Raw genomic sequence first — 20,802 nt, forward strand, 5'->3', positions numbered from 1 at the left:
GCATCCCAGTTTTTGTCACATCAAGTAGTGGTGTGCAACATTCTGGCAGCAGGAACTTTCTGGCTAAAAGCTCTCCTCCTCCTCCTCCTCCTCCTCCTCCTCCTCCTCCTCCTCCTCCTCCTCCTCCTCGTGTGTCCTGTCTCATGCTGTGATTGGATCTCTGTTTCCTGTCGGTATGAAATGACCCAATGACCGCACAACTTCCTCTAGCTGAAACTTTCACCACCTTCTTCCTCTCATTTAGTTGTAGACGTCCAGTCAGTCGTGTCACACAGAATATATTAAACGTTTTTGATTAAACTCGTTTGTAATGAATTTGGAACACATATCTACTATTGAGAGTTTTGTGGACACATTTGAGGGAAGTTTACTAACCTGTTGAAGTTATTAGTTGAACATAGAGTATTAGTTGGAGAATACTGCCCTCTGGAGGTTACCGTAACGGAGAGTCGAGCTACTCAGGCAGCAACACATGAAGGGTTGCTTTGTGTCACAGCGTTCACAGCAGGACTTCCACAGCAACAACTAAGAGCAAATCATCACACTCCAAAAGGCTTTGACAAGTAGGATTCACATGTTTACATTTATGAAATCACAAGTGCAAAAGTTTGAAAGTTACTGTCAGGCAAAATCATGCCTTGGTAACCTCCGACATCCATACATGTTACCAACATGGATTGATTATGGGAATTGCCTGGAGGTACAGTATCACAAAAATGACTGCATACCCAAAATACAAACTTGCATTTACAAAAAGAATAACATTACATTGTTTTCACATAATTTCTTAATTTTTGTCTTAGGGTAAGTGCACTTTGGTGAAACTCATTTAAGACAATTATTAGAACCCCTTTGAGTCTCAATGATCCCTTAAAGCAAATCAAAAACAAGACATTTGATCGAATAATACATTTATGATACAGGTGAACACAGGTCGTGCAGTAATACAAATCTAAAATACCTCCCATTAAATGCACATTTTGTTTTTCCAACTCCAGGTCGTAGGAAAGACCCTTTCCACAGCAACACTTTCCATGACTCACGAGGGCTGCCAGTCCCAGGTCCTCAGGGCCCCCCCGGGCCTGTCGGTGAGTGTCTATCACTATTCATATTGTGTGTGTGTTGTGTTAGTTTAAATCTCCCTAAACGGTTTTATTTTTCCTTTGTCAAAAGCAATTTAAAAAATGTTTATGCAAAAAGACTTGTTGTCAACCAGGTGACCAAACACAAAGCCTCCCTCAAGGATGAGTCCACACACTGGAAGTTACTTTATAAAAGTCCCATGTCACGGCCATTTCTACTGATCATAATTCCATTGTTGAGGTCTATTAGAATAGATTTATATTGTGCAGTCTTCCAAAAGCACATTGGTTTCTCATACAGCATCTCTGTCAAGTATGTGTATTCACTCTCTGTCCTAAACGGCTTGTTGGAGCTCCTGCCCCCCCCACTCCCTATGAGCCCAGTGGCCGCCTGCGAAACCCAGCCCGAACACACACACACCCGCAGCCTGGCTGGGAGTTTCTGTGTGTGCTCACACTGACTCACAACCTCGCCGCGTCCCGCCGTCTCAGGGAGGAGAAATCGGCGGAGCTGCAGCTGAGAAAAGATTGAGTGTGTGTGTGTGTGTGTGTGTGTGTGTGTGTGTGTGTGTGTGTGTGTGTGTGTGTGTGTGTGTGTGTGTGTGTGTGTGTGTGTGTGTGTGTGTGTGTGTGTGTGTGTGTGTGTGTGTGTGTGTGTGTGTGTGTGTGTGTGTGTGTGTGTGTGTGTGTGTGTGTGTGTGTGTGTGTGTGTGTGTGTGTGTGTGTGTGTGTGTGTGTGTGTGGGGGGGGGAAGTCCGCGGATTGGTCCATTCTTGATTTTTCGGGTAATAACCGGAAAAGCATGACATGGGACCTTAAATTACAATCTCAAACATTTCTGTTTTGTGTTCTTTGGCGGCCTCTCTGGCGATAGGTGGTAACTGTAATTTTGGATATCACTTCCAGATGTCCCATTAGTGCCTGCTTGTGATTTTTCCTGAAGATTCTGCCACAATCACCCAGTTTGTTAAACTGCTAATGCAAAGGCTTTCATCGGGCCATAGGCTCCATTGCCATTTGCTTAATAATACTTCCACCTTTGTAAAACTGCAGAGCTCTTCCACTCCTAACTCAGACCTACTGTACATATTCTTTCAAAGGAATTGGTCAGATTTTTTTTGTGTATTTGGTGGAAGTTTTTATTTTAGTTAGTATAATATTTGTGCATTTGCTCTATTTGTACTTATTTACTCTTGCTGTGCGTATGTGCATCATTATTCACCTAAGCAAATTCTTGTATGTGAAAATCTACTTGGCAATTAATCAAATTCCTATCCTGATTCATTTGGCGAAAGATAGTAAAAAACAGGTATTTATTTGAATACAAATCTTCAAAATGATAACTTGAAGCTTAAAATAATAATACTATGTGTTATAAAACGCTTTCAAAAACAATAACAGGGTCTGCAGTTTAAGGATTGGTAAAAGCAATGGAACCAGCAGTGACATTTACACATATAGAAAGAGTGATAATAATAATAAATGAGTGTTTCTATCTGTATCACAGGTCCACCCGGTCCCAGAGGCCCAGTAGGACTTCCCGGCCCATCAGGACAGAATGTAAGCTCACTCACAGCAGAGTCCTGCACTTACTGAGTTTAGCTCCGTCAGATTCATCATTGTGTTAATTAATTTACTTCCTGACTCTATGCAGGGTAAACATGGAGCCTCTGGAGCGCTGGGCCCTGTGGGGCCAAAGGGCGAGCGAGGGGAGAGAGTGAGTACACCCACAGCTCCATGATACTCTCCAGTTGTCTCCATTTACATCCTTAAACAACATGCCTTTGGTTTCTCAGGGTCCTTTAGGTTACCAAGGCGAGAGGGGCTTCAGAGGCGAGTCGGTAAGCCACCTCCACCCTGCTGCTGCCGCCATGATTATGGCCCGAGTAAACGAGCGTATGGGGGGGAAACATCAACACATGTCATAGTTGGTTATATTCCTGTAAACTACACTAACCAGCAGCGTTACAAACCACACCGAGCAGCAACGTGCGCCATCTGTCATTGAAACTGATGCAACGTTTTCATCGCTCAACCTTTTCTGTTGTAACATCTCTCTGCAGGGAACACCGGGTTCAAAGGGAGAGCCAGGAGTGAAGGGCTTGCCGGTAAGAAAGTAGTTGTGGGTATTTCACATGTTGACCTGAACAGGAGGACTTTAATTACATGTATTATGTCAACAGATTTTCCATAATTAGTTTAATTGAAAGCAATAATAATAGGTTCAACTTAATAGTATTGCTTTCGACTAACCTAATTCAGTCATGTGAAATCTACTAACATAATACATTTAATCAAGTTTTTTTTAGTGCATGTTGACGGGGCCTGAACGGAATGGCTTGACTTTAGCTTTTATATAATACATAACAATACCTTTTAAGATTCCTTTGTTGAAGATTAATTATTTGTCTGTGTCTGTCTAACCCTTATTTTCCATTTACATCCTTCTCATTTTACAAGAGCAATCTAAATGTAAGATATCTTTTTAATTATGTCATCACATGTTCACTTTGCAATGAATCTCTTCTGTAATCTAAATCAGGTCCAACATCTCTTATGGTTATTGTTTTTGATCTTTTTACAATCCCCATGTTCATGGCTGTGATTGGCCACGTGGTGTTCATCTCTTCTCCTCACAAATCCATACTTTTCCTGTCCATCATAAAGTGTGTATAATATGTGATTTTACCTGTTGATTTCTCTTAATTTCTCTTAATTTGTCTTAACATTTTTGATGTTATTGTGTTTGTGTTGGTCCTTGGGGTGTGCTCTGGACTGCTGTCCCCTGTCACGACACTGTCCTCTTGACCCTAAAGCTGTCTGACTCCCTCTGCAAGCTACTGTCCCCATGGCTACCTTTCACAGTCACTTTTTCAGAATCTGACTTTGGCATATACATAAAAATAAACCAAGAAACAACGTTAATACTGACCCCACGCACCAATCTCAAAGAGTGAAATCATCTCAAATGTAGTCAAGCCTCTCTAGAAGCAAATTTCCGTGCACTTTATTTGAAATCCACTATTTTTGTTGGGTTTTACGGAATTAAAAAGCAAACCTCAAAGCAAAAAAGTGAAATGTATATGCCAAATCACTCCATATGTGTCAGTGGTCGGTCCTGTTGGGTTTAGAGGTGTTGTGGTCTGATGTGAGTTGAGTGGATACAGCTACCCTCTTTTATCCCACAATGCAACCTTGCATGAATGTATCCTTAAGTACTTTCTTTCCTGGATGTAAAACAATCACACAATGCATCTACTAAGTGAGATAACACAGTGCTGTTAAAACAGAACTAAGGCAAAGTAGTTCTAAGTCTTATTTGAGAATGATGTATCTGTTCGCAAGAGTATGCAGCCATGTGAATGTCTATGTGAGGCTGTACTGTAATGTCAGCATGTTAAAATGTTAACTTGCTGTTTAGCAGATATGTCTACAGTGGTCGCCATCTTGGTTTAGTAATGAGCTAATTCTCACTTGACACAAAGAGCAGCTAAGGTTGAAGTTCAGAAAGTCAGAGGATCACAACAAAACTATTTATCCTGAGGGCATCATGAATGTCTGTAAAAGATGTGAATGGAACCCACACCGACGTGTCAGCACAAACCAAAGTGGTGGACGGACCAAAGAACGTAGCAAAGCTGCTATTTGATCAATGCCTCAAAATAAAATGTAATCAGTCATCGCAAAACTTAGAGAAACTTTGCCTTTTTCTTTTCTTGGTTTGTCTTACTAATGGAAACATGTCATCAAAAGCTTCAGCTATTGTCTGCATGCCTTCTTTTGTGATGTTACTCTTTCAGCTGTCCTATTTATTTCTCTTGTTCAAATCCTTTTCCTGTTCTTTTGTAACGTACAACTCATGAAGCCATTGATTTATGCTTTCAAAATAGATAGATGAGATTTCAGTGTAAATCTATACTGGCTTCATTTTGTATAATAATAACTTTTGTGACCGCAGCGTTAAGAATGAAGGCTGTGGTGTTGAACAAAAACTTGCCTGGCTTAACCGCTACCCTACAAAAGTAATGCAGACGGCATGATCAAATCTAAATCCTGGTTATCCACATGGTTATGTCACCAACAAGAGGCTGGTCTGTAACGTTGCATGCTGACGATGCCCAGCCTCGCATGGCAGAGACTGGCTGCATATAGCAGCATGGCCAGAGAATGAGGGAGATCCAGAGCAATACAGGGTGCCGATATGTGGACTGTTTTAACCTTCTAACTGCTGAACTGTATTGACAGAAACAACATGACTTGCATCTTGGCGAGCAGTTCTTTGGCTTGTGCTCCTTACCTTGACGGCTGTATCTATCTTCACAGGGGGACGGCATACATCAGATCAGAGAGGCGCTGAAGATCTTAGCCGAGAGGGTTTTAATCCTTGAGACTATGATCGGTATTCATGGTGAGTAGGAGGCCTGAGGCAGGGTCAGCTTTAGGCAGGGGTCAAAAGGTGGGGACGGGCAAAGTCTCCCAGCGCACCTCACTGCTGGGACAGGGAGTGGGAACAGTTGCGAGCAGCCCCAGGACTCAGGCTGGTGTTTCCACCCCCCTCACACAGTTCCCCTGTCACTGCTTTCTGATAGGACATTAGCTTGCAGATGTTCCATGACTTGCAGGCAGACCTTGAGCTTCTGGCTCGCAGGGTGACGCTGCTGGAGGCGATCATCTGGCCAGGTAACGCTGAGACATCCTTACCCGCAGCTCTGCCGGCCCTCACTCACCTCTTTGATGAGATATAGAGAGTCTTGATCGAGTGTTCGAGGCATACAATGACCACTTGTTGCTGAATGTTGATCTAGTCACTGAACAGCATGTGTTATTATCATGTTTGAACTGTTTTGATTGTAGAAGATATTACAGATATTCATTTAAAGGCCCTGAAAACTTGTTTACTCAATCACACAAGGTATTCCACATACGATGTTCCTGTATTTTTCTGTGCTCTTTTAGCTCGTTGATCTCACACATTTCAGAGCACAAATGTAACATTTAGCAACATTTAAATCAAAATCAGATTACGGTTCTCTTGTATTTAGCCAATGTCAATCAAATGTGATCAAACCAACCCCAACAGTCCATCTGTTTTTTTTACCTCAGCGCCTTTTGTGTCTATTTTGTAACTTTGATTGGTGTTATCAGGTCCTATATGTTATCGAGAATAATTAAGATTGGGAATCAACTTTTCAGGTATATCTTTTGTATAATAATGGTGCTATGTAGGTTAATGTGAATCTAAGTCTAGGCCGTAGAGCTGCAATGATCTGTCAAAATAACTTCGTAATCAGATAAATAATTTTGATAATTGATTGTTCAAGTCATTTGTTCAGCAACACTTTGTGTGTTTGGCTTTTAAACTGTGAGGATGTTCCGCTCTTTATCCTCAGACATTGAATATCTTTCAGATGTGTGCATGTTGACAGAAGTGTTCATTAGAAAACACTCATTGCAGCCCTGCTAGCCAGATCCGCCTCCTTAACAAAATGAAATCAAGCAGAAAAAGGAACCGATACATCTCTTAACTATTCTGACTAGTTAGTTTAATAATGAAAAATTCTGATGTAAAAAAACTGGGCAACTGTTGTCCAATCAAAATGAGATCCCACGCATGACAGCTCCAGGTTAACAGCTGCATCAGACATGGATTAGGACTACAGATCACATGTCCTCACACACTGATGGACAGCGAGGCCCCGTTCCAACTGCTGTCTTTCTTCAACAGAGCCTGATCTAGGGTCTGGGGACGGACCGTTTGACACAGCCTCCCCTAGTTTCTACAGAGATAAACGAGCAGGTGCGCTTCCATATCGACTTGATTCTCCTCTGTCCTCCAACACCAAGGTTCGAGGGAAGTAGCCCCCACCCCCCGCTCACCCTGAGGATCAAAGGCTGGGTTGACTCCCCCTCCTCTAGGTCTCATCGGCAATCAACAGATTTAGACCTTATCTGATACCCTCTCGGGGCTTTGCTATCAGATTAAGGATGGGGGACACCTCAGGGAAACTCCACTGATATCCCACAATGCCCTCCTCCATCGGGAACCTGAGAACTAGTTTGACCCGTCCGCATCGCCATAACCAAACATGTATCTTCACGTAAGACACCCAGCAGCTCCTTCTGTGTCTCATCTTGAAATAACGTTTTTAATTGTTATAAAAAGGAAAATCACAATCTTCTGGACAATGAGGGTCATTTAGTTATCAGTGAAAGGTGGAATCAGATGTGAGAAACTGGATTTGCGTTTTTCTTTTGCTTCACAATGTAACTGCAATCTGAAGAGATTCCACTATTTAAGTATATTGAGCATGTACAGTTTGCAGGACACAAGTACAAACAAACCTCTTCTTATAGTATTCATTTTGTTATACTTCTCATATTGTCATGTAGTGCACTAAAAAGATGAAGTCATCTCTACTCTAAGATATGTGTTGCCAACAGTGATTTGTAGCTTTCTGGTGTGAGTGTTCCCCCCCTTCAAGTACACACGCCTAAAACGATTAAATAAACAATAGTTTATTAACATCCTTCAAGGCTAAAAAACAAAAGCAACACAATTTGGTGTTGGTGGCATATCAACAGACATTATTGTGTGTTCTTGAACATGTTGATATAAAAATAACTATAAAAGACTTGCTCTCCATTTCCAGATATTTTACACACACACAGGAAATAACAAAACTGTTAATGGAACTTGAACATATTTTGTACCACTGTTGACAGCTTAAACTGTCCTGATGAAAAACTTGATAATTGTTTTTTCATCTTATATCAAACTTATTGTGAAACTATTTAAAATGATCAATTATTGTGTATGTTGTTGTGTAACCATTTCATATTTCACTCTACATTTCTTTTCTTCAAAATGTGTTACTGTGTTAAGATAATCCTGTCGAAGTGATTGATGTAATAAAATAATGTTAATTTTTTTGTATAACCATGTCATCTCTTTTTATGTGTTGCAACATTACTTATTGAGATTATAGCTTAAATAAATGACATCCACTCAATCAACGTACATTTAATTTGCATTCAGAAATCGTCTTCAAAGCAGCTGTTTGCATCTTCACATGATTAGATTCACAGTTGTGGGAAAAGAAAAACTCCTCCCCAATCCTTCAGTCAGTAGTACAAGTAGCCCACAGGGAAAAAAGGCTTCAAGCATACTGTTCGTCTAGTTTAGTGTGCAAGAGAAAAATGATTAAATGCCTGTTTAATTATTTGCATTATTTATTACTAAAAAACACAAAACCTTACATTTTTTCAATATAATAATTAGTAGAGGGATGGGGCTTTGGTGGTTATTAGAGTCTTGGATGTGTAAAAGATTTACAATAAAATTGATTTCACTGCATTATTATTTTTTACGTAGTGTCAGATACTACCTCTGGACCCCTTCGTGGCAAACATGTACACGGCCATAATAACTGCTATTAAATCATACATCAACATTTCTTTCTACTTTTTTTTACAGAAATCACTTAAATAACTTATAACGTACTCAAATCTACCAAATATTCGATATTTTTCAGGATGTTAACCCATTAAATGCCTGTTTCATTATTTGAATTATTTCATTATTCATTACAAAAAAACACAAACAATTAAAAATGTTCAATATAATAATTAGTAGAGGGATGGGGCTTTGGTGGTTATTAGAGTCTTGGATGAGTCAAAGATTAGCAACAAAATTGAAATCACTGCATTGTTATTTTTTACGTAGTGTCAGATACTACCTCTGGACACCTTCGTGGCAAAAATGTACACGCCCATAATAACTGCTATTAAATCATCATACATCAATATATTTTTCTACTTTTTTTTTTTCATGATTCATTTAAACAACTTATAACGTACTCAAAACTACCAAACATTCAATAATATTCAGGATTTTAACCCATTCAATGCCTGTTTAATTATTTGAATTATTTAATTTTGTCTTACGAAAAAACATCGATATAATAATTAGTAGAGGGATGGAACTTTGGTGGTTGTTAGAGTCTTGGTTGAGTAAAAGATTAGCAACAAAATGTATTTGACTGCATTGTTATTTTTGACGTAGTGTCAGATACTACCTCTGGACACCTTCGTGGCAAAAAATGCCTCATTGACTGCCATTCAAACCACCTTTTTTGATCTCACTGCCATTGCAGTATAAAACCATGCATTGTGTAATGTCAGCATTTCGGGGCCCCAACAGTGTGTGTGTGTGTGTGTGTGTGCGCGTGCGTGCGTGCGTAAGCATGCACTGATCATTTCAGGGTAAAGAAAAGGGCATCTTTTGATCTTTTGAAAGATGCATTTCATTTGAAGAGTTGCTCAAGTAATTAAAAAACAACTGTTAGTTTGTTTACGCACCTGGCTGCTTTCACAGCCAAATGTTAACATGCAGTTTGGCTGAGGGGTTATTTCATGAGTGAGCAGAGAAGGAGAAAGTCCTGGAGCCAAGAGTAGGAGCTAAAATGAAGAGGCATTTCACTGCAGAAGAGGCCGTAGAAATGGTCATGCAGCCTTCATCTGCAAGCGATGACTCTTCTTCTGAAGAAACAAGCTCCGAGTCTGACATTGAATTATCTCTGGAATCCTCCACAACTGAGAGTGCTTCTGAATGTTTGTCTGAAAGTGGGGAGGACACTGAGGATCCGGCCCATCCTAGCAGTGAGTGGACAGGGGGAAATGGGCAAGTCTCCATCTCATGCCGAGACGCTGCGCTACATTCAGGCACCCACCGGCTTGATTCCAGGGCCCACAAGATATGCCATATCAAGAATTTATGATGTGGCATCCTCTTTTGACCTTTTCTTCACTCCCGACATGATTCAGCTAATTTTACAGATGACAAATCTCTATGGGAGGCGTTCAGTGTCAGGATGGAACGATGTGGATGCTGAAGAGATTGGGGCTTACATGGGACTTCTCATCCTGGCGGGTGTGTACCGGTCCAAAGGGGAATCTACCCGCAGCCTGTGGGATGACCAGAGTGGGAGACCAATCTTCAGGGCCACCCTGTCCCACAAACGCTTTGAAATGATAAGCGCCAGCCTCCGATTCGATGACCGACTCACCCGTCCTGGTTGATACAAGAAGGACAAGCTTACAGCTTTCCGAAATATTTGGGACAAGTGGACAGAGCGCCTCCCACTCTTGTTCAATCCAGGGGAAGACATCTGTGTCGATGAGCAGCTCGTAGCCTTCAGAGGCCGCTGCAAATTCCGGCAGTACATCCTCAGCAAGCCAGCGAAGTACGGGCTGAAAATCTGGATCACCGCAGATGTCGCCACATCATATGCCTGGAGGTGCCAGGTGTATACTGGAAAAGCCGCTGGTGAATCTCCGGAGAAGGGCCAGGGAAAGCGAGTCATCCTGGACATGACTGAGGGGCTCAAGGGTGTCACACTTACATGTGACCATTTTTTCACTTCCTACTCACTTGCGCAGGAGCTTCTGAAGAAGAAAGTGGCCCTGGTAGGGACCATCAGGGCAAACAAGCCTGAGCTTCCCCCCAAACTGAAGCAGACTAAGCAGAGAGCTCCAGGTCCCATGCTGCAGGACTTGCTGGTCTACTGCTGGAAATGAGCTGAGCTAGACTGAACACACACACACACACACACACACACACACACACTTGTTTTGCTCAAACACACACACACATACATCACATATTCAAAGCCTGGATATTTCTGTTTCAAATGTGTTCCTATTTCATATGTTCTGTTGTGTTCTCTTTTGTTGTTGAAGTTTTCAAAGTTGTTGCAGTTTGCCCAATAAATGTTCACATCGATGACTCAGATGTTGATTTGAAAATTATTTCACATGCACAAATCACTGTTGGCCCCCCTGGTAGTCACACGGCTCGATATTATGAACATAATTTCACGGATCGGCCTACAGAGGGAAAATGGTTGAATCTTGTGGAATACAGTAAAAATGTCAAATATAACACCTTTTCTTCTCGATGAAATGCTGACATTACACAATGCATGGTTTTATACTGCAATGGCAGTGAGATCAAAAAAGGTGGTTTGAATGGCAGTCAATGAGGCATTTTTTGCCACGAAGGTGTCCAGAGGTAGTATCTGACACTACGTCAAAAATAACAATGCCGTGAAATCAATTTTGTTGCTAATCTTTGACTCAACCAAGACTCTAACAACCACCAAAGTTCCATCCCTCTACTAATTATTATATTACGTGGTCGAAAGGTTGAAAAGGTTGAAAATTCGAGGAGGGCACAAGGGTTAAGTGCTCTGCTTCCCTTTTGATACCATCACGGCCTGTTCTCCGACGCTGTCATCAATGAGCAGGGAAATGGCGCCATCTAGCTGTTTGGAGGCTGCTAACGCCACCACAGCTTTCTCTGTGGGGAAGCCCATCTTCTCCAGCTGCTGGAGTCTGAGAGAAAAACAACATCGGTGTTTTAATGAAGGATTACTTAAAATCACATAAATAAAACCACTGGGAAATAATGTAAGGCATTTAAGAGGAAATATCTTCATATTCACCAAAAATGCAAATTGGCATTTATTAAGATAAGACGGACCTTTATCGATCCCCATAGGGAAAGTCAGGTGTCTTAGCAGCAACAGCAATAAGGGTTATATGATAAAAGGATAATATGTACGAAAAATATGTTAAAAAGTATAAATTCAAATTAAGGGTGTTTTACATATATACAGATGTTTAGTTATGGGAATATTAAATATATATGCATGTCATTTGGAAGTGTGAGTCCACCTATCTACATCATTGTGAAAGATATGACTTCATTACTAACCGCAGAGAGGAAACTGAGGATTTGGGCACTTCCACTTTAGCATCAGGGTTGTCGGGAGCATCCTGTAATGAGGCCAGTATTCCTGCCCTTAGCATCTGATCCTCCAGCACGTCGGCCTCGGACAGCGCAGCAGACTCGTTCAGTATCCAGGCCGGCACTGGATCCACCCATGGGTGGGGGTTAAAACCAGATGGATCCCTCACAGGGGGAGCAGCCGCCTGATCTGCAGGCATCATGTGAGAATGTGATCTAGAGCTGTGACAACAGATAAAGACAAATTGATTACATTTGCCCCTGCATGCATGTGGCGAGGGGGAATATTTCCTGAGACTTTTGATGTTAACTATCACACCTCTGTGAGGTAGTGTCGGTGGGCATTCTCAACCGGGATGAAGCACGTATATACGCCCAATCAGGAATTAAATCCAAGAACCTGGCCTCCTCCAGCTCCTGTAGCATCTCGATGAAGGGCTGGTGATCTGAGAGGTCCATTAAGTATTGTAAAAAAACTATTTTGTTCTTTATATTGAAATATGCTTCATAATAGATCTAGTGGGGGGCTGTGCACTTCAGCTCAAAACACAAGTAACACTCCTTCACAATGAGTAATGGAAGGTTATTTCTTCAGTCACAAGGCCTGAAACAAAGCATACACAAAAGGGTAGTCATGAATAAAGTCATTGTTTTTAAAGAAATGTTAAATAAATGATTATGGGCTGGAGGTGTTCGTAATTACTGTGGCTGATTAGACCTGTGCTCAGACAGAAGTTGGGCAGAGCTATGCTAGGAATAACATGATGTCAATTTCTATGTAATAATAAGAATGAAAAAAGTGTAAATAGCTTGTAGCCTCCATGTTCAACAAAACTAACAGGGAATGGAGACTGGTTGCATTAAACCACAGCCTGTGCATTCCCCAATCAGTCTTTTGTTGAGGCTAATGAAAAACCGCATATATACTATGTTTCTTGGTAGAATATATTTTGGTACAAGCATAGATGACTTTACAAACAGGAAAGGATACAGCTGTGTCCGATGAATATTGTGCAGAAGTACAGCAGGTCGGGGGTCCCAGGCAGCAGCAGCATACTCATCAGCAGAAGAAGCCAGGGGAGAAACCGGACGGGCAGGATCCCGAGCAGCCTCCTCTGAGCCACCTGACGACACTGCCCTGTGAACAGGGCCAGCTGGATGGCAGAGTGACCGCAGATCCGACTCGCCTCAGTCCCCCTGGCACAGAGGACCAGAGTATAGAGAAGAGGTGATATGATGGATGTGAGGGTGGAGAGGGACAGGAAGCTGACGGTTCCCCAGCGGCGCTCCTGACATGGTCCCACCACCAGCAGGAAGGCAACGCTGACCAGCAGAGAGGGCAGGTCATCGTGACTGAAAGCATACAGGAACACATCTGGGGAGAAGAGAGAGGAGTTAGGACATAATCCTGCTTTCTATGCTTTGATTTTGGCTTTGATTTAAATAACTATTATTTCCAAAGCTCTTGATCTGCTGATTATTTTCTAATTGCTAAAAGTGTACATGTTTTGTTTTATAATAATTGCCAGGAGTGGAATTAATTAACATTAATCGTTTCAGCTCTAATTTAAACATATTACGATATATTTCAAAGATCCAAAGGGTTTATTCTCATATAGCTCCAGTGTAGTTGTTATAGCAACCAAAATATTAACTCCCAAGCTCCTCCAACAATGCAACATATTATATATCGGACATAAGACAATAAAACAATTGTAAAAATAAAATAAGAAACAGAGTAGAACATAGTAGAATACAATAGTGCAGATTATGTTGCAAGACCATGCAAATGAAGTAAACGATATGTATTTGCATAAACCATGCAAGCGGATAAACACAGTTACCTCTGACTCTTGGGAACTCTCCACCTGGACCCAGGGTGAGGCTGGCCTGGATTCCTCCAGCATACATCAGCAGCAGGAGAGCTGTCAGGAGACAAGTTCCCAGACAGAATCCTCCACGATCTGACCCAAACCAAAACCATACTGACAACAAACGACGAGGCATTCCTTCAGCTGTAGTTTGTCCAATTACTTGTCCTTATGTGGCATCATTCTGATAATCTGACACTGTCTGTGCTCATAACAAGAACAGCTAAAAAGCTTCAGACATAAAGGCCCATTTATGTATCACTATATCGAAAGTGGTAGCATGAGACTACATTCAATCCCTTGTTTATCTTGTCAAATCATCTCTGCCACTCACTGTATTCGTACAAAGAGTCTACGAGTGTAACTGCTGTTATAAAATAACCATGTCCTCAATAATAAATCAGTAATAAATGTATTTAAATAAGAAAATGTAAGTATAAGAGCTCAACGTATTTCCATTTCCTCACGAATTCACGTCTTCTTGTTCTTTGTGTTTACTGGCAGTTGGCAAACGACAGTAAATGTACATTACTGCCACCTACTGCAAGGAATTGAAAAGTTGAAAATTGAAAGTAACAGGGTTGAAAATCAATGCTAATTTGAGCTTTAACCTCAGGAATTATTGCTATAGATGTAACATGTAATTCTACTTTCAAGGCAATGACAAACTTGGATATCTAATGCAAGAAAGATAACTTTGAAATGAATATGCTTTATTCTGATAATATCAGTAACAGGGTTGAGTGGGTCAGAGTGCCACACTCTTTTAAGACTGAAAAGATTGTAAAAATATGAAAAATAAAAGAGAGGACTTAGTTTTGGGCTGCAGTCGGATAGTTTAAAAATCAGCTCCTAAATGCTAACCCTATCGTCTATTCCTTGACCTCTGAGTGAAACGTCACGGGGTTAAGGGATAGTGGATAGGAGAATTCAAAAGGATTTAGGAGAAGAGACTGCGGTGCTTTAGAGCAGTGCTTCTCAAAGTGTGGTCCGTGAGCGCCCCCTAGTGGTCCGTGAGTATATTGGTAAAATTTCACATTTGAAATAAATACATTTATTTAAATTTTCCGCACTCTCGCGGGAATATCTCCGCAATGGAACGAGTTTAAGTTTCACTTTCGATTGCATGATATAGCCCAGATAAGCACCTTCATCACACATATTGCCACTTGTTTGTACAATTTTCAGACGATTTGTAAAAAACGATGTGTTTTGGGATATGTGTGGAGTTAGGTGGTCCGCGAGTGTTTTTGTATTGGTTAAGTGGTCCTTGGTATGAAAAAGTTTGAGAAACACTGCTTTAGAGAATCAGAATGCACTTTCACTATCCGACGTGTTTATGATGCGCCAGCGGACGTCATTTTGTGTGTCTGCTGATGTGGGGAAACTATGGAAACTACAGTTTTCTATACAGCGGACTACAACATGGATGTTTAATAAGAACGAGGGACTACTGTAAACTCATCTAGAGACTCTGCACCGTGCTCTGATGCTGCTGCTTTATGCTTTATGAACGTAGACAACAGAGAAACATATTCTTCATGACCAAAGTTGGAATTGAAATAAAAAAGGAAAGTGAAACTTATGCTCGTCACCCTCTCCCTCCGGTCCACATTAATACAAATGATCCCAAAGATTGTATGAACTATGAAAAGATCTTAAAATCAAAACAAATGTATTTATTATAAACGTTAGTCCTTAACATCTATCACTGTGTATATCACCATTCAAACATATTTTAAAAGTTGAACAAACCCCACACAGCTCAGTAAAGACTGAAATGTTGACTTTATTTGATAACTTCAGTGAAAACTAACATTCATATTTCTCTTTTTGATTATAATACTGATGAACGTTCAAAACAAAGCACTTTGACAACTTACCACCTACGTTTTAAAATGCTTAATAAGCACCGTAACTTTCATGATATAATTTCTCGGTCATAATCGGTTGTTTCCGTGAACGGCCGACTGTTGAGTGACGGCAAATGCTGCGGCTGCAAGGCATTGTGGGGCAGCATTTTCGCTTCTCCTGTCGGTTAGGGAGGTCCAGTGGTTCCTAAGCTAAAGGAGGTTATAAAGGACGTTTGAAACCTCCTTTCCTATCATTCTCATCATTCTAGAGCAGGGGTTCCCAAACTTTTTCAGCATGAGACCCAAAACAGAAATGTTGTGGTCCTAAGGGACCCAAGCTAAAAAAATGTCATGATTTTCAATAATATCTATATTTATAAACAAAGAATGCAACACACCATGAATTTAAAATGTAAATGAAAATGTTTATTTAATTATAAAAGTGGTGAAGGTTTCTCACCATAACAACCTTCCCTTTGAGCTTGCCCAGAAAAAATAAGGATCAAAGCAGAAAGACGAAACATGGGAAGTGCAGTCAAGTATATACAGTACAAATCAAATTTAAATTATACAATCAAAAGTGCAATATTAACTTTGTCACTAGCTCAGAAACTATGTACACACCATTTTAAAGTATTTTAAATGAACAAAGAACAAACATGTTGTAAACAGAAAGGGACAAAACACTAACTATAGGAAGTGCAGTCAAGTGTATACATCACAGGTGAAACCACATTTAAATTATCAGAAGTGCAACATTAAGTTTGTCACTAGATCAAAAACTATGTACACACATTTTTTAAACATTTTTAAATGAACAGAGCTGTTGTAAAACACTCTGAGAGACAAAGAAACTCTAACACTTGGCAACTGATTAATAATTAATAACAATGACATCTAATGAGAGGTATGTGGCTGGTTGAAGTTTTCAACCAGCAGATCTATTCTGGGCTGGGTTTTTGACAGTGCCAATCTGAGGTCATGCTCAGGATTTAGCCTGTTTCTGTATTTGTTTTTCAGGTATGCTAAAGTAGAAAACCCAGATTCACACAAGTATGTGGTGCCAAACTGTATCAATACTTGTACAGCTATCTTAGCCAAGCAGGAGAACTCAGCCTGCTGGAAATGAGCAACCCAAAACTGTGCCAAAGTGGTTGTTTCAAACAGCATCTTACTGCCCCTGTTGACCTGCAGTGTGACCAGTGCCTCTAACTCTGCCTGACTGAGACCCAGGTCTTGTGATGGCACAGCTTGGAAGGGAAACTTCACCCACTGAAGGTTGTGAGCTCTCTGTGAGTCAGGGAAGTACCGCTTGAAGTTCTCCTGTAGTTGAGACAAGTGCTCGACTATGTTTTGCTTCACATAGCATAGGAACTCCTCCTTGATATCTTTACCACTAATGTATCTGGCAAAGACCATTAACTGGGGAATCCCAGCAACATCCACAGACTCGTCTAGCTGCAGTGAAAATAATTTGTGCTGCAGTATTTCCTCTGTGACTGTTTTTTGGATGTCAGCTGACATATCCTTGATTCTGGATGCAACGGTGTTGTTTGAGAGTGGGACAGACTCAATTTTGTTCGCTGCATACTCACCCAAGACAGAGAGACACACATCTTTAAGACAAGGCTTTATCAGCTGCTCCCCGATGGAATGGGGCTTCTTTGCTTTGGCAATGTGGAGGCTGACTTGATATGATGCCCTCAGTGCCCCTCTGTTCCCTTTGAATGCCTGAAAATAACAGAGAATATATCATCATTAACATTGCTGGGTTATTGGGTGATTATGAACACCAGCCGGCGTACGCTGTACACCTAATGTGGACCTGGCAACCGCATTTATAGCGCATTACCTTACATGTTACTTGTTAGATGCTTTTATCCAAAGCGAATTACATACTCAATACTGTGGGGAATCCCCACAGGGGGATTTTGACAGGGTTGTTGCACAAAAGATCCAAGCGCGCACAGAAGAAATCTGAGAGCAGACATTTCACGAGCGCACAGAAACAGCCTGAGTGCGAGGAGAAGTTTTTAAGCTGGAACACAGGAAATCTGAAGCAGCAATATATCTGAGTGCAAGCGTACAGTTTGAGCAGAAGCAGAGTAAGTCTAAGCGCAAGCAGGCACTATTTGAGTGTGAGGACAGGGTCGTTTGAGGGAAAGAAATACATATTCTGAACGTGAAATCAATAAAGTATGCTCTCAAATTTAAAGACCACGCTCTTGAATAAAGATAGGGAATAACCCCCATATGTAGTGTGCATCACACTGCAGCAGTCACGTCCGTGCGGCTGCAGTGAAAAAAGCGTTCTCTCGCTTTCCTTCTCATACTGCCTGTCACTTTCCCTCTAATCTTCCTGTGGTTATTGTTTCTCTGTTTTTCTCCCGGCCGTTTTAAAAACATTTCAGGCAAGTAAAAGTTGAAACACCGCTCTGTGCCGCTGCAGAATGTAGTGGACTCGCGGGAGCGAGTAGAGGACGCGCGAGAGCGCGCAGCTGGCGGTCCGCTCCGGGGCTCAGGCTGAAGTCGAATAGTCCATTTAGCTTAGGAACCTTCCTAAAGGAGTGAAATGACCCGGAAGTCCCTCAGTGGCAGCCATGATAAGTGCCGTTCGAATTCTCTACAATGATGAGAATGATAGGAAAGGAGGTTTCAAACTTCCTTTATAACCTCCTTTAGCTTAGGAACCACTGGACCTCCCTAACCGACAGGAGAAGCGAAAATGCTGCCCCACAATGCCTTGCAGCCGCAGCATTTGCCGTCACTCAACAGTCGGCCGTTCACGGAAACAACCGATTATGACCGAGAAATTATATCATGAAAGTTACGGTGCTTATTAAGCATTTTAAAACATAGGTGGTAAGTTGCCAAAGTGCTTTGTTTTGAACGTTCATCAGTATTATAATCAAAAAGAGAAATATGAACGTTAGTTTTCACTGAAGTTATCAAATAAAGTCAACATTTCACAGTCTTTACTGAGCTGTGTGGAGTTTGTTCAACTTGTAAAAGATGTTTGAATGGTGATGTACACAGTGATAGATGTTAAGGACTAACGTTTATAATAAATACATCTGTATTGATTTTAAGATATTTAGTTCATACAATCATACGTATTGGGATCATTTGTATTAATGTGGACCGGAGGGAGAGGGTGACGAGCATAAGTTTCACTTTCCTTTTTTATTTCAATTCCAACTTTGGTCATGAAGAATATGTTTCTCTGTTGTCCACGTTCATAAAGCAAAGCAACAGCTTCAGAGCACGGTGCAGAGTCTCTAGATGAGTTTACAGTAGTCCCTCGTTCTTATTAAACATCCATGTTGTAGTCCGCTGTATAGAAAACTGTGGTTTCCATAGTTTCCCCACAGCAGCAGACGCACACAATGACGTCCGCTGGCGCATCATAAACACGTCGGAGACTCGGATAGTGAAAGTGCATTCGGATTCTCTAAAGTACCGCAGTCTCTTCTCCTAAGTCCTTTTGAATTCTCCTATCCACTATCCCTTAACCCCGTGACGTTTCACTCAGAGGTCAAGGAATAGACGATAGGGTTAGAACTTAGGAGCTGATTTTTAAACTATCCGACTGCAGCCTTAGTCTGCATTTCATCCAACTTTTCATTAACGAAACAATTTCACAACAGACCCTGACAAGCTCACAAACACACAAAACAAATGATTAAAATGAGTGACTTACTTTTCCGCCGTCAAAACACTGCTTCTTGAACGACTCTTCTTTGCAGATGAAAAAATCCTTCGATTTGTCCCGATGCAGAGGATGTTTTGTTTGGAGATGCCGGTCCAATTTATTAATTTTCATGCTTTCGTTACTGAGCACCTCTCCACATAACACACACTGAGGCCGCTCCTCTCCATTTCTAACAGCTTTTGTGAAGCCAACGGTTAAAAACTCCTCTTTGTATAGTCTTTTTGCCATCATGTACGATCGGGATTAATCAACAGACAATAAACAGACGGCGCGAAAACTTTCGCGGGGGACACGTCAGAGTTGATACAAATACAATCTTTTATTTTTAGTTTATTTGTATTTAGAAAATTGAATCATTCAATATACAATGCTATATTTGCATAATTTCATTTTCAAAATAAAAAATAAAATACAAAAATTATAAAAAAAATTGTATTTGCAAGCTGTGTGTGTGTAACATGGCGACCCAATCAAAACGGGTCCGCGACCCATTTTGGGTCGCGACCCTGAGTTTGGGAAAGGCTGTTCTAGAGAATTCGAACGGCACTTATCATGGCTGCCACTGAGGGACTTCCGGGTCATTTCACTCCTTTAGGAAGGTTCCTAAGCTAAATGGACTATTCGACTTCAGCCTTGAGAGGCTTCTCAATACTCAAATTTCCCCTCCTCGACTCCCCTCCTCGATACTTAGACCCGCCCACAGGAGATGCGAGCAGCAGACGTTTAAAGAAATGAGAACTCCTCTCCTCTGAGCGGTCATATTAAAGCGACGTCCGTTCATTATTACGTGGCAACAGCTGCATCAGCTGAGTGTTTTGTCATATTTTATAATCTCTGTTAGATCAGCTGAACATTGTTCCCCCACATATTTACCTTGAATTCATTGAGAGTGCGGTATAATGAGACAATAACAGGCTACAGATGCGGACACACACACAAATATATTTATATAAATATATGCAATTTAAAGTATGAGAGCACTCTCATAATAACGTAACACAATCAGAGACTGGATATATCCCCCCCCCCCCCCCCCCTCTCTGGTCGACTCGCATGCATCCGCGGAGGAGCCGTGGAGGAACCATCAGTGTATCCTCGGTTATAGCTCCTCCAGAGAGCCTCCTCGACGCTCGATCCTCGGTGTGCATTTAGAGAAATGAGACGTCCTTCAAAATGGCGCGCTGAAATTCATTTCCGGGTCACTACCGGAGGACCGAGGAGTCGAGGAGTTGAGGAGGGGAAATTTGAGTATTGAGAAGCCTCTTTGGTCTACCCATGGCACTAGCACATGGCTTGCTGATGTCACTTCCACTGTGTCATCTTATTTACAGTTTTTTCACTTCCTGTGCCAATCTAAAAAGGTTTGGGTAACAGGGGCCCTTTCTCATTACATCAAATCCCCCTCCTCGACTCCTCGACTCCTCGGTCCTCCGGTAGTGACCCGGAAATGAATTTCAGCGCGCCATGTTGAAGGACA

At 41.4% G+C, this 20,802-nt stretch overlaps 2 protein-coding genes across 4 annotated transcripts in view; one reads left to right on the plus strand and one right to left on the minus strand.

Moving 5' to 3' along the window:
• The window catches only part of emid1 (EMI domain containing 1), a 57,114-nt gene extending 49,116 nt beyond the window's left edge, over positions 1 to 7,998 (plus strand). For 2 of the 3 annotated variants that reach the window (XM_034090243.2, XM_034090242.2), the window contains exons 11-17: positions 999 to 1,088; positions 2,590 to 2,642; positions 2,737 to 2,799; positions 2,879 to 2,923; positions 3,146 to 3,190; positions 5,672 to 5,762; positions 6,808 to 7,998. In XM_034090243.2, coding sequence (XP_033946134.1) covers positions 999 to 1,088; positions 2,590 to 2,642; positions 2,737 to 2,799; positions 2,879 to 2,923; positions 3,146 to 3,190; positions 5,672 to 5,762; positions 6,808 to 6,941 — 521 coding nt within the window. In that variant the 3' untranslated portion in view covers positions 6,942 to 7,998. Of the gene's footprint in view, positions 1 to 998; positions 1,089 to 2,589; positions 2,643 to 2,736; positions 2,800 to 2,878; positions 2,924 to 3,145; positions 3,191 to 5,405; positions 5,491 to 5,671; positions 5,763 to 6,807 lie in introns of all 3 variants that reach the window. The other variant, XM_034090244.2, reaches the window with a different exon arrangement.
• Positions 7,999 to 8,088: 90 nt separating this feature from the next.
• Positions 8,089 to 14,247, minus strand: rhbdd3 (rhomboid domain containing 3). Its single transcript, XM_034090245.2, has 5 exons — positions 13,734 to 14,247; positions 12,881 to 13,264; positions 12,209 to 12,335; positions 11,857 to 12,111; positions 8,089 to 11,474 (listed from the first exon to the last, which is right to left on the minus strand). Exons 1-5 carry the CDS (start codon positions 13,894 to 13,896, stop codon positions 11,321 to 11,323), a joined length of 1,083 nt encoding a protein of 360 aa, XP_033946136.1. The 5' UTR covers positions 13,897 to 14,247; the 3' UTR covers positions 8,089 to 11,320.
• Positions 14,248 to 20,802: the final 6,555 nt, after the last annotated feature.

This window comes from Pseudochaenichthys georgianus, chromosome 9 (genome assembly GCF_902827115.2).
Source record: "Pseudochaenichthys georgianus chromosome 9, fPseGeo1.2, whole genome shotgun sequence".
NCBI lineage: Eukaryota > Metazoa > Chordata > Actinopteri > Perciformes > Channichthyidae > Pseudochaenichthys > Pseudochaenichthys georgianus.